The 20,970-nt window shown below is 42.5% G+C and overlaps 1 protein-coding gene across 1 annotated transcript in view; it reads left to right on the top strand.

Annotated features, from left to right (window-relative positions):
* Positions 1–20,970, top strand: part of MYH10 (myosin heavy chain 10) — a 2,709,460-nt gene that overhangs the window by 2,364,960 nt on the left and 323,530 nt on the right. Inside the window, exon 33 of the mRNA XM_044086713.1 lies at positions 10,415–10,627. Within this exon, the coding sequence (XP_043942648.1) occupies positions 10,415–10,627 (213 nt within the window). The remainder of the gene's footprint in view (positions 1–10,414; positions 10,628–20,970) is intronic.

Genomic DNA, 20,970 nt, shown 5'->3' with positions numbered 1-20,970 from the left:
AATTTAGATTTTTCATACTTCAAAATATTGATGAGAACATTAGGGGAGAAGTACAAACTTTTACTGAGATAGTGGAGAATAAGTGGATATTACGTTTTAAAGCTCATAAATATCTTGGTTTAAATGAGAGCATCACTATTAAGCCTATACTTAATGATAAACACAGCCAAGTAAAATAAAATGACAATAATAAGCCAGTGAACATTTAGATTATATTATTGAAATGATTTTATGACATGTTTTTTATTTTAATTGTTTTTTTTATTAACCTTTCTAACCTGATTGTTAATTAACATTTTTTTTGTTGTGTGATCCCTTATCTATTTAAGTAGAGCTGATTGTGTTTTAACTTTTTTTTTTTTTTGCCTGAAGAAGCCTTAAGTGGCGTCTGTGTTTAATAAAACTAGTTTTCGAAAGCTTCATGGTGCTGGACTGTGTTTTTTTATTTTAGTTTTACTTACACTTTTCTGACAGTCTGGCTTTATCTTCAAGGCAAAATTTTGGTCTTTATTTTACATCCCTGGAAATCCCAGGCCAATAAAAGTTGTGCATGATACGTCTCTTGGTATGGAACGCTATGTGACCTGCAAAGGGAATGTCATAGGCTATGGCTAGAAGTACCAGACAGGCTCAGGGCACTACCAGCTGCTGTATTCTCTCACCCTCTACCCCTTCCTCAGGAGTCCATTCTCTGTAAAGTAACCTTTTGTTCCAGTATAAGGAATGCCCTTTTCCTTGAGAAGTGGGTGCCTCCCTAGCTGCCTTACTCAAGCCTTGTAATGTAGGTTCTGTGAGCTGAGCCTTCTCAACTCTTTCTTTGTCACCTTTCCCAGCTCCCCTTCCACAGGAAGTCTGGTATCCCCTGACAGCGGTGCCTCACTATCAGCCTGGGTACTACTACTCACCTCTACCCTTGCAGTCACTCTGTCCAAGGGGACTTCAGTAGCCACCAGCAGCTCTGGCTTCACCTTCAGTCTCATTGCTAGAGGATAGTTCCCTCCCTGAAGTAGCCACCTCACCAGTCCTGCCTTCAAGTGTGTGGTCTGTCTGGGTCCTCCCCAGGGTACCAGACCCACATGCCTGTCTCCAAGCATGTCTGCATGTCACTGCATTTACACAAGGTACTGCATTATCAGAATCATTCTCTATCAGGACATCTGCAGGGATATCCTGAAACATACCTACTTGCTTGCTTGCTTCCTTCTCCACCCTCCCGGTCAAGGTGAACCCTAGCCAAAGGTATTTGGAATGGGGTTCCTCCTAAAGCTCTTACTAGAGTAGACTGCCCAAGCAAGTAGTACTCATCTTTTAACCATTGCAGGCTTCACACTGGTTAGGTCAGAGGCTGTCTCTTTCTTAGCAGTGGCATGTTTCCCATTTGCTAAGATAGGATATAACCTCTTGTGGTAGTTTGGTACCCTTGTTGTCTCCAGACAACTTACCACTGGCGTTCTGTTGTTCCCACTTGCTGGCTCCCCTACCTTTTGTTCTCTACCTTGCTTCCTTGGACATCTATATGCTGCATGGCCCTAATGGTTACGTTTAAAGCATTTAACCCTTGATCCTGGCCATGTACCTGAACTAGTGGCTTCCCCTGTTACTAGTGGACTCTGCTGGGGCAGTTTAGGCTGCCCACCATGGGTTCCTTTATTCCCATGTGCAGCACTGAGTATACCTTTCCTACTGGCACAGCTATAGAGTTGAGATCTCAGCTGAGTGTCCAAGCCAAGACCTCCAGCACCCTCTCTGTCCAACCAGTGCTTCATGTCCCTGCCCAAGTAGCTGACATGCACACATTCTCTAAGATTTAATTTACGCACACGCACACACACGCACACACACACGCGCGCGCACACACACACACATATCTGGGAAAGGTTGGCATAGGTTTGCTAGCTATGTCCCCTTCTGCCTAGACTATAAGGTAGTTATGACTGCCACCAGACACTCCTGCCAGCTACCTTAAGGCTCTTCCAAGGGTACCCAATATATTGAGTGAAATTAATATCAATGCAAATGGTAGATTGACCAAGAACAAGGCTGTTAGGAGTGGCCCACAGTGTCACCAAATAAATATGAAAGTACTCTCAAAACTTAAATATCTTTACAAAAATCAGCCACAATGAAAGGTTTAAATATATTTAGTAATAAATAAAAGAACAAGACAATGCTAAGTATATATTCACAGTAACATCAGAGTTCATAATATTTAAAGTAACATTGCATTACAAGCTCACATACAGAAAAACAAAATCTATACTAAGCTTCACTATATTCCTGACCGAATTTGAGTGTTACTATATCCTAATAACTCTACTAATAGAGCAAGACAGATGTTGTAGTGAATGGTTGGTTCTCTGCGGTAGGCACGCTGTGGATACAGTCCAAACTCGAGCACTTTACAAAATATCTTTTCAACACGTCTTTACAAATCAGCTTGATATACACATGACATACCATTCTAATACCATATGTAGCACAAACATCTCTTATAAATCAGTTAGATATTCACAAATAATGTATAATTATTTACAAAATTCCAGCTAGCAGTACCTCCTTTCATCACAAAGTCTAAATGTTTTTTGATGCTGCAGTATTTGAGAGTTACTGTCTTATGGCCTGTCTTACTCCTTTGTCAAGGTTTATTTGTCAGCCATTTCAGCATGTCTGGCCTTGGATCCCCTCTTTCAATGCAGCCTCGTGTGAAAGTGTTTTTGAAGGGTGTGTTGCATATGAAGCCTCCTAGGATTCTTAATTATGTGTTAGAAAAAACTAACTCTTGGTCCATATGAACCAACTCATCAGGCTGATTTGAGGTTCTTAATATAGAAAACAGTCTCACTAATTGCTCTGACCTTTGCAAGAAGAGTATCTAAGTTGAAGACTGTCATGTTGGGTCAACCTCCTCTCTTTTTCCACAAGTAGTGTTTCTTCAGGATTAATCCTTCATTTATGCCTAAAGCAATATCTGAGTTTACCTTAACTTAGCTAGCCATCTCCTTATCTTCTCTCCAAAACCTAAAGATGAGGGAGAAAGGGTGTGCCATACCTTGGATGTCCACAGACATTTTTTTTACTATCTTGACAGAATAAAATCAGTTCATTTTTTTGTGAAGGTAAGAGAAAAGTACAACTTGTGTTTATTTCAAAATGGTTACCCACCACAAAAAAAAAAAACAATTTCAAGCAGGCTTAAGGCTCACCCTTCCAGGGCCTTGACTTCATCTATCCCTTTTTGGAAAGGGCTGGGTTCTAGAACTATTCAAGAAGCAACATCTTATTCCTCTGTGTACATTTTTAAAAAACACTATAAACTAGATTTCTTGTCCAGGTCAAGGACAGGCTTTGCTAAGACTATTCTCCAGGAGCTTTAAGATCCCCCTCTTTCCTTCTGACAGTGAATCTACCTGTATGGCTAAGGTTACTGCAGTACAATTGTGTAAGTAAAATTACCATAACAGTAAACATTTGTGCTGCAGTAGCCATTCCCCGTCTCTGTCCCCATTATTTTGTTTAGGGAATGGACTATTTCTTTCTTGTATTTCTGGCATTGTGCGCTGTCAGGGCTTTTGTCTCCCTCTCTCTGACATGAAAGCTCTGAAGGGCTTGACTCCAAAACCTGACTTTTAGTCAGCTCAGTTTGAGATGAGAAGTGGTTTGAGTACATGAATTGTGCCCTAAAGGCATTGGAAGCTGGCTAGCTGTTTTATCCTTAACAGGGTATAACCCATATAACTTAGTCTACTGTAGCAGTCATCATTCAGACAATCTAGTTTTATGGTAAGTTTTCGGCGACAGCTGTATTTTAACTGCTGACATGGTAGGACCACGGACAGTTGTTGTTGTTGTATCTGTCGGCTTTTCCCGGTTAGGGGTCACCATAGCGGAACTCCGGTCCGCTAATGATTGGCAGTAGATTTTTACGTACAGAGTTGCCAGCCCTGACGTACAACCTTCAACGAAGGTACGCCCACTCACGCATGTCTCCACACAGAAGACGCTTTAGCTGAGAATCGAACAGGACAACGTCTTACTGTGAGGCAACAACGCTACCGCAACACCACCACTGCAGTCTTTGCACTGCAGATGGCTGTTTAATTATATCAGCAAACGTATAGTGGTGTAGAACAGTTTGCATTTTCTTGACAAGGGTTAGTCTTAACCCTTTTCTTGTGTGCCCAAACCACCATGAATTTACCCTGTCTTGAAAGGGTTCTCCTAAGGATGCCTTTTAAAGTAGTGGTAGTGTGACGTCATTTTTCACAAGACTTTGGTCATCTCTTGTATATTGGTAGCAGTGTAGAAATCTTCAAGGCTGTATGTGTTTCTGCATCAGTGTCTGCTTTAGTGTAATACACTCTGTAGTTTGCTGGGTTTCTATAACCATAGATGAGCAGCTAACACATTCTATAGATGTCTCATCAGATCTTAGCTCACGTCGTTGAAGCACAGTTGATTGGATTGTAACTGCCTTATCTAAACTGGTTGAATTTAGTTTAGATCGTAGCCCTTATCACTGAGATGTAGACACAGTGGAATGAATATGCAGGAGCACTGTGCACTGTTTAGAGAAGTTTCTTCTTTCCACATTGCCGTGCAGTAGTGGATCTAAGTTAGTTTTTTGACTAGAGTAGAACACCGATCCAAATGGACCAGTTTTAGGTTCAGCCCAGGGTTATGAAGTTAATGCAAAAATGAAAAGTAGGTAGTCATAAAAACAAATAAGCAAGCAGTTATAGTAGAACATAAGGTACACCAAACATCAACGAATCAAATGGACTGTCAGAACCCAAAAACAATTTATTGAATAAATATTGAGTGCTTTCATCAGATTATAACTTACACTTCATCAGATTATACAAGATACATTCACACTAAATTTAAAATACCCTCTTTCCAAGTCGCATGTTATAAAAGGCCCAATGACAAAAATTCATCTCCTTCACATTTAAGTAAATAATTGATCAGTTCCTACTCTCACAGCTTCCTTTCTAATACATGACCAAGTTCAAGAAACAAAATTGTAAATATAAAGTCACATAAAAACACTTTTAAATAAATATTCGCTCTCTAAAAACTGTATTGAATGATTTTAAAGATTATATGAACGGAGCCGTAATACACTCGCTATTGATATGCAGTCATTCAAACCAGGTGAAATGTGTGCATTAAGTTTGAACTGCCAAACAAGTTCCTTGAACTCCAAAAGATCAGCCCACGAACTCCCCCCCAAACCTTGGTAACCATTTCAACAACAAAACATAAAACAATGCATATGATATTTGCAGATATGTTTAAACAGAGAATTATTCAGTCTTATTTCTTTTTTTTTTAATGTCCAACATGTGTTTGTAAATACAGTCAGTTTTCTCTGCGTTTTTCCTACATAAAAAATGTTGCGTTTTCGGCACAAAACTAAATAAATAACCCCCATAGAGTTGCATGTACAATGGCAATGAGACCTAATAGTGTAATTATTGTAACAGTTTCTTGGTTTAAAATATGTTTACATTGCATACAAAATCTGCATTTGATGGTACCCATTCTTTTTAGTATGATTTTTATATATAGACTTTTGTTTCTTGAACTTGGTCATGTATTAGAAAGGAAGTTGTGAAGGTAGGAAATGATAAATTACTTACCTAAACGTGAGGGGGGTGGATTTTTGTCATTGGGTTTTCATAATGTAACTTGGAAAGAAGGTATTTTAAATTTAGTGTGAATGTATCTTGTATATTCTGATGAAGTCTTAAGTTGTAATCTGACAAAAGTGCTCAATTATTTTCAAGTGTAATGGAGATACTAAAGTAAACAGGTGTCCCTCTTTCTCCTTGTTCAGTTTTAAGAAATGTAGCCACTGCAATATATTAAAGAAAAAAAATCTGGTCAAAAGAGCATGATATGAGAAATTGATGTGCTTTTTCTCATTTATTTCTAGGGGAATGACTGGATTAAGGCCTTTTGCTTAATCCAGTAATAAGTTTTAAGAGAAAGCAAATGAATAAAAGGAACATTGAATATAATAAATCTTTCCTCTAGCAAATAAATAAGTTTGTAGAAGCAACTCTGGTTCTTAATAGGTTTTAGGGGTGTAGTGAGGTGGATTTTTTTCTTTGAAGGCTTTCAGTAAACCAGAATGTTTTGTAAGATGTGACATAGGCTTAAATGGATATGACAAGAAACAACTGTATAAAATATTAACCTGCCAAACATTAGTGTATGCATGTAACACAAAAGCTGGAACTAGATACTTAAGAAAAAAGCTGTTGCACATAAAAGGTGGGAATAATAACTTCTAATATTATCTTAATGGTCTCACAAATATTTCCAGAAAAGAAAGAGTAGTGGACTACATTAAAATTGCAGAGTGCAAATAGCTATGTTAAGGTAGACAAAAGGAACTCCAATAGTGATAGAAGAGGGTAAAAAAGATAAGGATAGATTTGTAGTACTAAGGAGCTACTGTTGAGGGAGGAGGATTACACTGGCATGTATTTATAATCCACCTAAAGCTGCTTAAGAGAAATCTGGGAGAAATAATCTGCTTTCCGCAGGGAACCTTACTTATAGCTGGGGACTGGAATTTGATTTGCAGATGTGAAGGTGTGTCTGATGGGCCCAGAAGGGAAACTATAACAAAGGAGAGTAGATTTCTGAAGAAATTTGACACTGTTTGACATAAAAGATGCAAATTCAGTAGTAGGTGTTCATAGTAAATTTACACATTATTCCTCAAAATACAAAAACTTGGCTAGGCTAGACAGAGCTTACATTTCACAGGAATATGTGCATTTAATTGAAAGTTATGATATACATCCAATCCCGCAACAACAATAATGAAAATATAAAAACAGGGTAATGAAATAAAAATGAGACACTGGCGCTTTTCAGCCTATCTATTGAAAAGTGAGGAATTTAAGGAATGGGTAGTAGAAATTGCTCTGGAGTTATTAGAGAAGATAGAACTAACTTCTGAAAATATAGCTAGGGAGTGGGATAGAATTAAAGTAGAGTTTAAAAATTTAGTGGAAAAATAAAGCGAGAGAGAGAGATATGGTTTAAGAAACTGACAGATGTTAAAGTATTGTAAAATAAGGGAATCTCGCAGAACAGGAAGAGGAGCAATTGCAGAATGCTAAACAGAAAATAAGGGATTACATTGGTAATATGCATGAGTTTAGAAAGATTGCTGTTAAGCAGCTGTTTTTTGATGATAGCTCCAGAGGACAAAAACTTTTAGCACAACTCAGGTTACAGAAAGTGGAAAGGGTTGCCCCCACACTTGGGGAGAATATAGCAAGGAAGATAACAAGAGATCCTGTAGAGGCACTAGAAATATTTCAGAAATTTTATGAGAGCCCTTTTAAAGCAGAGAAATATGAAAATTAAGAAAAGGTACAAACAGAATTTTTTATGGAAGAATTAAATATATCTAGGTTAGAGGTAGATGAGGCTCAATAACAGCTAGGATAGGAGGAGATGAGATAAAAATGCTGATGTATAACCAATCCACAGTAAAGTCTCCAGGAGTACATGGTATTCATGTGGATGTTTGGAAGCTGGGGGGAAAACTGATAAAGATCTTGAAGGTTCTGTTTAACAGTATTTTAAGAGGAGGCGAAGCACCACCATCCTGGAAGAAAGCAGTGTGGCTGTAATACGTAAAGATGGTGAAGTGTTTGTCTATAATGGCTAAAAGAATGGTAAAGATGATGCCAAAATTCATAGATGTGCATCAGTGTGATTTTGAGGAGGGGAGGCAAACATTTGACAACATTAACAAAACATTGATAATCCAGAGGGAAGCCGAACATACGAAAATATCACTACTGTTGGTAGGTCTTGATGCAGAGGAAAGCATTTGACAGAGTAAGCTGGGAATTTATGAGCAGGGCAATGGAAGCATTTGCATTCCCTGATAAAATTATAAGGTTGATTAGGAGCATATGTGAGGGATCAGAAGTGGTTGGGTTCCTCTCTGATCATTTCTGTTTGAGCAGAGAAACCAGGCAGGGGTGTACCCTTTCCTTTAATTTACATTATATTTAGAACCATTGGCAAAAAAATAAAGGACTCAGAAATTCAAGAATGTAATTGGTATGGTAGTCAAAAGCTGGCTCTGTTTGCAGATATTATTTTATACCTGATAAAACCAGAAAAAGGACATTTCAGTGTTGTGCAACATTTTGAGGCAGTTGCATATATTTTCGGGATGCAGATTTAATGAAACTAAAACAAATGCAATAGCCATAAACTATGTACCCACACACAATTTGGTTCAGCAATGTCCATATTTATGGGGACATGATAAAATTGATTAAAAAGGATTCTGATGTGGCAGCTAGGGATATGTGGGAAGAGACTAAACAAAAGGTAATACAAAAACTGAGAAATTGGAGGCTCTGTTATGTGGATAGCAAGTTAAAAGCAGTTAAAATGTTTGTGCCTTTAGTTTTATATACAGGTCAGGCATATTTTTATCAACCTGAGGAGAAATTGTGATAGCAATTAATAGAGAGTTGAAGGATTTTATGTGGGAGCAGAAGACTGCAAAAGTCAAGTGGGATAAGCTGATTATTCCAGTGGAACAAGACAGTTTAGAATTACCCAATTTTAAGGGGTATTTAAGAGCTACACATTTAAGGCTCCTATACAAAGCACAAGCAGAAATCTATAATTCAAAGTGTAAAGGGATGATGAAACAGGGGGAAGCTCAAGAAACAAGGAAAGACTGGGATTTTAGATGTAGATTCTTTTGGAGAATATGAATATAATATTCTCTATGGTTATGTTTAAAGTAGCAGAAAGTATTATAAGAACTAAGCCAACATGGGAGTGGAGAAAGGAGATTCTGCTGATAGGGATGACTGCAATCAAGGATAGAGATAACAGACAAGAGGTGATGAAATGTATTGTAGAAAGCTGGCAAAAGAACCAAGGTACTGGGAGCAAGTAATTATAGAGGGAAAGGTAATACAATGGGAAGAGGCCAAGAATTTATTTGGCCTACAGGCTAGAAATTGCCTTCCCTTTCAAGGATTGCTATTAGAGTACAGGCAAAGATAAAGAAGTACAGGGATCCTAAGCGAAAAAGACCAGCACTGGTGGAGTTTAATAGATTCTAGAACCGAAGCTGCTGTTAAAAAAGGAATAATTAGTAGAGCAATACCAAACATTGCACAATAACTGTAAGAATCGATCAGAGGAGGTTAGAAAGGATTGGCAAGAGAGATTGTTTGTGAATTGCTTTTCCACTGGGAGGATATACGTATGTCTCCCAAATATGAAACAAAGTCTAGAAGATTTAGGATCCTTGCTTGGATGGGTTTACATAGGTATTTTTATACCCTAAGTAGACTCCAAAAAATGTTTCCTATGGTAGACCGCAAATATTGGAGGTGTGATGGAGAAGAAAGAGGTAATTGGGAAGATATTTTTCGGAGTGTAATGAGTTGGCAGACTTTAAAGATTCCCAGCAGACTACTCTGTCAGAGATACTGGGTCAGCAAATGGTGTATTGTACAGAATCAGAATTGCTTAGACATATTAAGGCCTTGCTGAGGCTAATTATAGTGGCTGCCAAATAAGCAATTACTAGAAAATGGAAATCAAAGTCTAAACCAACTGTACCAAAAGTAGTGAATATAGTAACAGAGAGAAACGGCTGGGATCTTTAGAAAAGGGTAGTCGCAAATTGCATATAAAAATGGGAGTTGTGGGAACAATACATGTAGAGGAGGAATGAGGTTTAAAAGAAGGCAGACTTTGAATGAGCTGTATGTTCGACTGACAATGCCTGGATACATTATAAGTGACATACAAGTGACATACAATAAGTGACATACAATGTTTGCAACTAAAATTGCTGGAAAATGGTTTGTTGTCATTTATAGAAATGTAAGATTGCTTATATCGTATGTGATAATTTAATAAAGATGTTTCTTCTTTAAAAAAAAAAATTTTTTTTTTCAAGCAATTGTCTCACTTTTTCATAAGGGCACTACTTTGCAGCAATACTGAATTTTCAAAATACTTTTATGAAAGACATTGCTTACGATATCCAGATTGCTTTTGCTTGTCTTGCAAAACTATTTTTGCCTTTTGGATAAGTGAGCCTTAAGTATATTTGTAGTACATTGGGATTGTGTATACCAACCTAGTTTTTCAAATTCAACATGTGAATCTGGGTTTTGCTGTCTTAATGTGATGTAATTAAGCAGACTCAAGAGGGCTGAAGGTGATTTGGGTCTATCTAACAAGGGAATGCTGGTAATCTAAATGTGACCCATAACCTGCATACAGCTATGCTGCAAGAATGCCCCAATTCTTTACACTCTGCTCCAAACCTAAACTGCTGCTTGTAAATAAAAATACACTACTGTTCTGTTTTAAATGATCTATTTGTTTTCTGCAGGTTCATGAACTGGAAAAGTCAAAGCGCACTTTAGAACAACAAGTTGAAGAGATGAGGACCCAGTTAGAGGAACTAGAGGATGAGCTGCAAGCCACTGAAGATGCCAAACTCCGCTTGGAAGTGAATATGCAAGCCATGAAGGCCCAGTACGACAGAGACCTGCAGGCCAGGGATGAGCAAAATGAAGAAAAGAGAAGGGCGTTGGTCAAACAGGTACATGGTTTGATGTTATAGTTAGTGCTGATAGATACTACTGAATACACTTAAAATGTTTAGCACCATTTTTTTGCAGTCCAGTCTTGCACTGTTTAGAGTCATCATTCTTCCCGAATTTTAAATAGTGCTTTTGTACCACAGAAACCTTTTTGAATGTTTGCTGTATTTTGTAAGTACTAATAAGCTTAGCTTCTGTCTAGTGAGATCAAATGGGTAAAATTCTTGTTGCCTACTACTGATGGAGTCTTAACTGCTTTTGTGAATATCTCCTACCCACCCACATAACAAAAGTGGTTATTGCTACTAGGTCTGATTCGTTCCCATTTTTTGCACTATTTAAAAGATGATCTTGCAGTTGGCATATGAAGTTTACAGTATTTACTGTTAAACGCATAAACCTACTAAGTGTCTGTGTTGTTTAACGGGTTCCATAGCTGGACCATTCACCAACTAGGTTCCGTGTGCCTCCTGGTTTAATGCTTATTGGGAACTGACCAACTTGTAAGACATCCTCAGGCTACATCTCATTATGTGGCATGCTTCAGCTTAACTACCCAGGATTTTTGGATCTCTTACCAGTTTTTCATTCTCCAGCAGTAGACTTCCACAACTTTGTTAGTCTGTTGAAGATGGCTCAGTTGTGAGAACACCTTTCTGTCATTATTTGGCATTTAGGGCAGAAGATTAAGGCTCCAATCTGTTAAAGGAAAACTCTACCATAGAGCTCAGAAACTGTCTGATGGTATCCATGTCACTATTCCTCACTCTTGGGTCATAGGATCCAACATCAGATCCGAGCTGGCAACTTTGAAGACAGCTTCTAGGCTTGAGCTCTTCCCACTCTCATGATCCCTTGCTGCCCTCTAAACTGTCAGATCTCATTTGCCGTGCTCAGCATCAGATGCGGGTTTTCAGGCTCAAGTGGCCAATGGGGATAAGTGCCTTTACTTTTTCTAGTTCTTCCCTTTTTAGTGCATTTCTAGTGCATCATTGGTAGTTTCTTAGTGTGCTCCTCCCGTTTTGCTTCTTTCTGGTTGTAGCTGTGTATTTTGGCGCCCTTTTTGTTGTGGCCATTTTTCCCTGTAGTTTTGTAGTTGTCTGTTTTATAGCTTATAGTTCTATAGTTAATAGTGTGACCGGTTGTTCTTCCTGGTATGACCTTATCTTTTTCCTTCTCAGTTATGGAGTTAGCGTGCCCCTTAGGCTTTGGCGTTTCATTCCAGCATGTCTGACAAGCTTGTTGGTTTCAAAAGGCACTCCTCATGTAGTCGGAAGATGCCCATGTCTGAATCGCACAAGGAGTGCCTTTATTGTTTGGAAGCTGACCACCTGGAGGTTGAATGTGACATTTGTGCTGCATTCAACCCCAGGACTCTGGTCAACCTGAAACAAACTTCTGTTGAATGGTTTGGCCCAAGGTGGCCCTTTGGCTCAATCCCCAGACAAGCCTAGACCATCTGATCATAAGAGGAAGGCCCCTCTCTCCATAGGTCATCTTCTTGGTCTAAAAAGGCGACGCTGTCTGATCCCATTTCCTTGGATCTGACCCCAACCTCAACCCAGTTGGATCCGATGTCCTGGGATCCTAGGCTCCTCAACTCCCCATCCAGATTCAGGACTACTGCTCCAAGGCAGTGGGAATCTACTCCCGGATCCAAAGCCTCTGGATTGAGGCCTTCAGATCTGACCACATCCGGGCCAGCCATTGATCCAGCTTCCTCAGATCCGAGTCATGTGGGATCCAAGCGTTTATCATATAGAGGACTCCTCTTCAGGTTCTGGCTTGCGGCAATCCCCTTTTGCTTCCAAGCACAGGAGTCTATCTTTGGATAGGTAGGGGAGGTCCATGGGCTCCAGACATCCATCCCTGGCTGCTCATGACCAATGTGGACAGGGTGATAGTCTTTTCTCAAGGCTCAGATTGAGTTGGGACTTCTTGCATCCCCTGACCATCTGGCCCAGGGGTCCATCTCCTACCCCTTTGCAGGCTTCTTGTCGTCCAACTCGTTTAGTTTCAGACTTTCAGGCCCTAGGTCACAGAGGAGGAGATGGGGGTCCCTAGAGGCCACCCTGTGTCTACCCCATTGGAATGCCTGACTGCCTGTGCTCGGCCTCCCCCCTGGACAGATGGAGTCCCGGTCCCAGCCTGTCACTCTGGAGTCCTTGGATGGGGGATCCGGACCTGTGTTTTCTGACTGTTTCCTTTCCCTTGGCACTTTGGCCCTTGACAGCTTGGGGTCAGTACTGTCCAGAGGCCAGGAGACGCTGGGTTGCTCTGGTCCCCCTTCACAGGTGGGCTTGCCCACTGGGGGTGCAGGTGGGGCATTGTCCAGCCCTTTGGCCTTCCGGTTTGCAGTGAGGACATTCCTCGGGCTGCCAGGGACCATCCCAGCCCCCCCAGACTAGATTATTCTCATCCTGTTCCCAGTCAGCCCTCTCAAACTAGCCTTCAGGGGGAGTCACCCCCCCCTTGGGGTCCCCTCTCTTCCAAATCATACCCTGAGCCCCCCCCCCAGGAGGAGGCACCTCAGAAGAGATTGTGCAAGAGGAGGCACCTACACTCCCCTATAGAGTCTCTCTCAGAGGATACGGACCTTGATGAAGGGGACTGGTCCCACAGGTCTCCATCCGAAGATGTCTGCTTTGGGGACCATCATACCTCCTGGGTCCCCGTTGATGAACTCATTGACCTTATTGCCAGCAGGGCGTAGAAGGAGCCAGATGGAGCCTGTTCCCAAGCATGCCGATAAATTTTCTCAGACCCCCTTCCGACAAATAGTTTTAGTCTATGGATGTGCCAGTCGATGCTATTGTGGTAGCTGCTGACACTAAGAAAGAGTTGGCAGAGCAGACTGTCTTTTCATCCCCTAACAGAGGGCCCCGGGTGATTGACAGATAAAGAAAATGGGCCTTTGCCTCAGCTGTCTTTGGGGCTGCAAGTGCCTAACTACTAGACACATTTCACTCAGCTCCAGAGGGACTTGGTCAAGGAGCTTACCACATCCCTTTCTGAGTTACTGTCTGCAGGGAAGCTAAGTTAAGGTATCCCCCAAGCTATCTACACTCCCTTTTCTAGCTAATTCCTTGATGAGGCTAATTGCCAACACTGCAGAAGGTGCCTCTCAAGTGGCCAGTACAGGCATCACTATTCGGCATCACATTTGGCTGCATCTCTGCGGATTTGCAGTCTCCTTTAAGGTGTCCTTCACCAGTGCCACCTTCGATGGATCTACCTTCTTTGGTGCTTAGATCAAAGAAACACTCAACCGCAGTGAGTAGGAAGGCAAGACCTTGTTGGCTGAGGGAATCAAATTTTCTTCCCCTGGGTGCTCCTTCTCCAAGATGCCGTGAAGGTCCAGGAAAATGTGGTTTCGCAAGTTGCAGTCCAGTTTTGCTTCTCCTGTCAAGAACATTATTCTGTCTCCTCAAACGTCATCTACCAGGAAGGTATACGTCAGTAAGTGGAAAAGGTTTTCTTTCTGGGCCAAGCAGCCAAATCTGGACCCTTTCTCTGCTTCCATCCTAGACATCTTACTGTTCTTGTCTTCGGTTTTTCAAGAAGGAGCTAGCTTCTCTACTATCAAAGTGCAATTGGTGGCTATCTTAGGTTCATAGGTGTTTACTAGGCTAATGACCATAAGGGCCTTTTTAAGCCTAGTCATGAATCCCAAATGTCTAACAAGTTCGGATACCCTTGATAAGTGTAAGCATGGGCCTGGGAGATGAACTATTTACAGGTTACCTCTGTCCATTAGAGACATAGGTGCCAAACCATGAATGAATTTCCAGTTTCCTATTCAATTGTCCAAGTTGCACTTGAATTGGGTTAGGGAGGAACTCTGCTACTCTCCAACTTTCATGTTTGTGAGGCACCTACCTTTTTCTCTTGCCTTTGTAAAGCATTTTTGAAGGGTGTTTTTCTGCAATGGCCTCCTGTCAGGGATCCCTCCCCTCCTTGGGACCTTCCCTTCCTATTGCAATCTCTTCCACAGATTCCCTTTGAACCTGCTGCTACATATGACATGAAATTCTTGTCATGGAAGACCACCTTTCTGGTAGCATAACTTTGGCAAGAAGAGTTTCAGAGTTGCAGGCTCTTTTTATCAAACCACCTTGCATAGTGTTTCATAAAGACAGAGTGTCTCTGCGATCTAATCCTTCCTTCATAGGTGTGTACTAGGCTAATGGCCCTGGAGCCTTTACAAGCCTAGCCCATAGAAGTGCCCTGGCATTGTGCCACCCGATGTTAGTTCCCAGTGTCTCTATCAAGTAGAGCCACTGCAGTGATCCCCGGGGTGAACTTTCTATTTCCCATCCACTCATCAAGATTTCTCTTGAAGAGAGGGCTAGTAAGATACTCTCCTTGACATGTATGGGAAGTCTATTCCAGAGCATGAGCAGTCTCTGGGTTATGAGCCTGTCCCTCCAGCATATTTTGTTGATTGTGGTAATGAGGTTGAGGTCTCTGGAGCGTGTGGTGTGGAGCAATTTGAATTTCTTAGATGTAGCATTTCTAACAGAGTTGGGTCAGACATGGCTTTGTAAATCAAGCAGAGATCACCTCTTAGTAGATGATATGACAGAATAGCTGGATTTTTTGTCTGTCTATGAAGAACATGTGTTTAAGGCCTAGGATTCTCTTTGTGAGGTACTTTTGTGGCCTTTCCAGCTGTTACATGTGTCTAGTGATGTACATGCCAAATGGGGCATTATACTCTATGATTGGCCTAATGAGGGAAAAGTAGGGAGAGAGAGAAACAATGACCTCTGTCTTCCTGGATGCAAACCCTTGGTAATGAGATGTGCCACATAGAAGGGCCTCCTGACCATAGTGGCAATGTGGTGGTCAAGGGAGAGGTTGCTATCAACCTGTGTCCCCAGATCTATTATAACGCCTTTAGTGTTCAGTGGGCTCCATTAGATGTGGTAATTGGTGGGAACTGAGATTTTCCCAAAGGGGATGACGACGTATTTTTTGGCATTAAGGTTGAGGCCATGGTTTCGACACCAGTCATTGGTCTTAGTGAGGTCTTTCTGTAGGATGTCTGCATCACTTGGGGAGTTAATAATGGCTCCCAACTTGCAGTCATCTGCGAACTTGGCCTGGACTTCTGAGATGTAGATGCCAAACACGAGAGGACCCAGGACCGATCCCTGTGAGACTCCACTTATGACTGGTTGGCAGTGTGACTTGGAGTCCGCTACTTTTACACTGTGGGTTCTATCTTTGAGGCAATTTGCAACCTACCTAGTGATACAGGGCTTGATGCCTAGCTTGGTGAGTTTATCAATAATTCCTGAGTGGGGAATGGTATCTAAGGCCTTGGCCAGATCGAGGTAGGCTGTATGGAACTGCCTTGCCCTCATCCACAGCTCTGGTGACTGATTCAAAGAAGTCAACCAGGTTGAGCAGGCATGATCTGCCTTTCACAAAACCAAATTGCATGGGATCTAAAGTTTGGAGATTCCCTATGTCCTTGTTAATTAGGTCCATGATGATGTGCTCCATAGCCTTGCATATCCGACTCTTCAGGCTAATGGGGCGATAATTCCCAGGGTCTGTAGTTGCTCCCCCTTTAAGGAGAGGGATGACTGTAGCATTGTACCATTCAGTAGAGACAAAGCCTGAGGTGAGGCTGTGATTGAACAGGGCACACATGGTGCCAGTTCGCTTTGTAGTTCATGTAGAACACATCCAGGGATATTGTCGGGTCCTATGGAAGCTGTATTCTTGGCCTTGGACAGTGCAGCTTTAACCTGTGCTGCAGTAGTGCTGGGTGCCATGGCAATGAATCTGGCGGCCAGTATATTGGCAATATCTGTTGGCTCACTATAGGAGGTACCATTGTGCAGTAACTCAGAGCAAACCTGGGTATTGCCGTGGAGATTCTTGATGTAACTATAGAAGGTTTGTGGTTGTTTTTAGTGTCTGCCACAATTTTGGTTTCATAGCTAGCTTTAGAGGTTTTGATGAGGGATCTCAACTTTTTGTTGAGGCTAATAAGGGAGTTTTTCCTGTCTTGGGACTTCCACCTTTTTCCGCAACAGTTTCTTCCTTCTGTTGTAGAGTTTATTAATGGCAGGGGACCACCAGATTGGCTTCCTTTTTTTGGAGGAAAGCGTCTTGGTTCTGTTGAGTATGGCTATTTCCATGCATCTATGTACATGTTCGTATAGTGCATTGGTGTATGATTCGACAGTCATGCATGTATTTTCCATTGACATGGCTACCGTGAAGTTAGCCACCTCTCTTTTTAGGAGCCCGAAGTACGCTTTGGAGGAGTTTTTCATGGTGGTTACCTTTGGTGTGAGTGAGATGTGGATTTCCTTGGTGATTAGTTTGTGGTCTGATCTAACCAGGGAGGAATTGACTATTGGTGTAGAGCAACAGTTGCCTGTCTTAGTAATAACCAGATCAAGGATGTTGCACCCTCTAGTGGGGGTAAGAATGAGCTGCTCCAGGGCATTCGAATCGATGATAGATAAGATAGCCACAGAAGCAAATCTGAGTCAGTCAATTCAATTGCCAGTTTTCTTCCCCAACTTTTCTAGTAAAGGAGAATATCTGTTGCACATGCTTGATGTTCATAGACAGTTACTGCTCTACTTGGTTAGAATGAAAGGTTTCCGCATATCTGATCAGCTGTTCGTGGCATCCTCTCTTAACAGAAAGGATCAGCCGGTCTCCAAAGTTACTATTTCTCATTGGATTTCAATGTGCATTTGCATTGCCTCTTCTTCTAAAGGCTTGTCTTTACCAGGTCCAAACAGAGCTCATTTCACTAGATCAGTGGCTACATGGCTACATCAGCTGCCTATCTGGCATGTCATTCCAGAGATGAAATTTGTGTGGCAGCCACATGGTCTACTCCTCACACTTATGTCAGTCATTATAAGCTTGACATTGCCTCCAGGAAGAGGGCTTCCTTTGGCTCAGCAGATGTCCTTCAAGAATGCAACTGCAGTCATAACATATGGGTTGTCCTGCCTCAGGCAGCCCTCGGTCGGCTGGATTCCAAAGTCTGGGTCCGGCATCGGCTGGTGTCGCCTCCTCTCCGACGTCAGAGCGGCTGGAGTATAAAGGCATCGGCCGACGCCATCTTCTTCAGTCTTTCTTGCTGCGCGGTGCCCGAAGCAGAAGCAGTTCGCAAGTGCCGGTCGGTCAGCTCCTGTGTTTTCAGTACAGAAGTCATCTAAAAGCTAAGTACCCTGTTGGGGAACATTTTTTCTTGCCTCAGCCGATGTCAGAACAAATTGAGAAAGTTAATTGTTTGTCTTGTGGTAAATAAATACCTCATAAGGACTTCCATTCTTACTGGCTTTCTTGCCTGGGCCCAGACCATGACGTCTCGGCCTGTGCTGCCTGTGCTTGCTTTAATAAGCGCACTCTCAGGCGCCGGGCAGAATTTGCCAAAGACTTTTTTGGTGAATCTTTCGCTTATATTATGCCGTCGGATCAACCGACAACTTAATCTACCAAAAAACGAAAGGACCAGGACCGACATCCTCGGCCCGCGTCCACCACCGATGCAACTCCTAAATCCTCCGCTAGTGCTTCGGTCCCTTCGGAAGCGGTATTTCAACCGCTCCAGGCCGACGACACAGCGTTAACACATCCTTCGGTCTCGGAGACCTCTCCGGTGCCGGTTGTTGATTTTCCTCCGGAAACCGCAGTTCTGGATCTACCCGACACCATTCCCGTAGACAAGGTTACTCCTGCACGTGGGGCTGCAAGGCCCCCTGTATCCATGTCCATCAAGGCCTTTGCACGTGCTAAGGCCGCCAGCCAGGCCAAGGCCCATCCTAAACCTGCTGCTCAGGCCCCTTCTTCGGACAAACAGATCATGTCTCTTGCTGCAGATCTTATTTCTCTTATCAGGGGGTCTCAGCCTCACCCAGACAGAGGTTCTCAGCCACCTGCAGAGAAAAGGCCCAGAACTGAGCAGGCTGACAACCTCTCTTCAGATGAAGCCTCTGGGGATTCTGAGCATTCACATACCCAAGAAGAATCCTTCTAGGCCTATGAGGACTCTGATGCTGAGGAATCAATTCCCTCTGCCTCCCCTCCAGAGGATTTCTCGTTTGGTGAAGTCCTGCACTCTATGAGGGAACATTTTAAATGGCAGGGTCAGGAATTCTCTGATTCCAGGAAAAGGCTACGTACCTTCCTCAAGCTTCCCCAGCACAGACCTTTAGCTATTCCTCCAGTTATGGATGTTTTGGATGATGTTTTTTCTGACTCCAGTGCTAACCCTGATTCTCTCCCCCCTGCTCCTGTCAAGCCAGACAGATATTATAGGGTCCCTGACACTCGCAAACATCTCTTTAAGGCCCACTCTGTGGATCTAGAAACTATTTCACAGGGCCCCAAGGGAGTGGCTACTTCCACTGCCAAGAATCCACTGCCAGCGGATAGGGAAGCTAGGTCCCTGGAGAGATGGGGTAAAAAAGTTTATACCTCTACCACCCTAGCCATGAGGTCACTTAACTGCCTTTTTCATGTTTCAGTACCAGGATTTTTTACTGGATGATTTACAGAAAAAGCTAGCCTCTCCTGAGCCTATTGATAGAAAAGCATTGCAGGATCATATACATAACACTCAGCAGATTAACAATCATTTTCTTCAGTGTGGTTATGATGCATTGGAGGCTTCATGTAGGGCAGCTATGACTGGGGCTGTGATACGTAGACATGCTTGGTTAAAAGATCAGCCATTGCCAGACCATGTTAAAGTTACTTGATGCACCTCTGGAAAAACAGAAGCTTTGTGGTGCTAATGCACAAGATGTGTTGAAATCCATTGAGGAAAAAGCTAAGTCAGTACAGACAGTCAATGATTTCCTCCAGGTTCAGCAGAAACTGGCCTTCAAAGAATTGGTCCTTCCCAGACTCTGACAAGTTTCAAAGGGGAAAAAACAGGCGTGCCCGAGGTAGAGGGCAATACCGAGGATCCTACAGGGGCCGCCAATGGCAACCTCCAAATCAAAGAAGTGGCGCAGGCAGCCCAGCTGCACCACAAGGACAATCACAATGACTTGACTTTCATACGCCTACAAAGGCTCAAAGAGAAGCACCTTTGGGCGGAAAATTATCCTTATTCTCAAAAACTGGCATATCTTAACCAAGGACAACTGGATTCTGGATTTAATAGACAAGGGTTACAGATTCCACTTCCATACTTTACCAATAAGACAAGGCATGCCAAACCTGCCACATCATCAAAGGGCAGAGGCACTCACTCAAGTTTCAAAGCTGTTAAGTATAAAAGCAATAGAAAGGGTTCCTCCTCAGGAACAAGGCCAGGGATTTTATTCAAGACTGTTCCTTGTTCCAAGAAAAGAAAACAAATGGAGGCCTATACTGGACTTGTCTACTCTAAATACTTTTCTCATTGTGCCAAAGTTCAAAATGCTGATGTTGCAGCAACTCCTTCCCATGCTGGGCAAGGGGTCTTGGCTGGTCACTCTGGACCTCAAGGAGGCATACCTGCATGTCCCAATCAGACAAAGCTGCAGAAGATACCTCAGATTTCTTGCAGGGACAGAGCATTATCAATTCTCAGCAGTGCCGTTTGGCTTATCTACTGCGCCCAGAGTGTTCACGAAATGCCTGGCATCAGTAGTGGCACACTGCAGACTCCAGGGGATTCAAATATACCCCTACCTGGACGACTGCCTCATACAAGCAGGCAACAAACAAACCTTAATAGCAAACTTGGACTATGTCATTCAACTACTGCAGGCCTTGGGATACACAATCAACATTCAAAAGTCAAGACTACTGCCATCCGAACAGATTATTTTCCTAGGAGCCAAACTGGACACAGAAACTCAAATGGCCTACCTCACAGAGGAGAAACAGCAGTTACCAGAGTACTTCAAAGGCCTAGCAAAGCGCTCCCAGCTGACTGCAAGGAAAATCCTGCAGGCCCTGGGGTTCATGGCATCTTGCATTCTTCTGATACCTTTGGCAAGACTTCATATGAGAAAGCTGCAATGGTACTTAAAAAGCTTATGGTCCCAACACAGCCAAAGCCTAGAGGACGTAATCCCACTCATTCCATGTCTGCAAAAAGAATTTTTGTGGTGGGCTCAAGCAAGTCAGTTAAACAAAGGCATGTCCTTCAACAGACCTCAAGCAGGTCAAATGATTACAACAGATGCCTCAGATTCATGGATGGGGGGGCGCACCTGGAGGGCAGATGCATTCAAGGTCTATGGACACCAAGGGAAAGACATCTGCACATAAACCAAAAAGAGATGTTGGCAGTGATACATGCAATCGAGACTTTCGAAAAATCACTACAACAAGGACATTTGCTAATAAGGACAGACAAACA

The sequence above is a fragment of the Protopterus annectens genome, chromosome 10.part0 (genome assembly GCF_019279795.1).
Source record: "Protopterus annectens isolate FY-2018-M chromosome 10.part0, PAN1.0, whole genome shotgun sequence".
NCBI lineage: Eukaryota > Metazoa > Chordata > Ceratodontiformes > Protopteridae > Protopterus > Protopterus annectens.
Note: the sequence above shows the minus strand (reverse complement) of the source record. Positions and strands in the feature narration are given on the sequence as shown.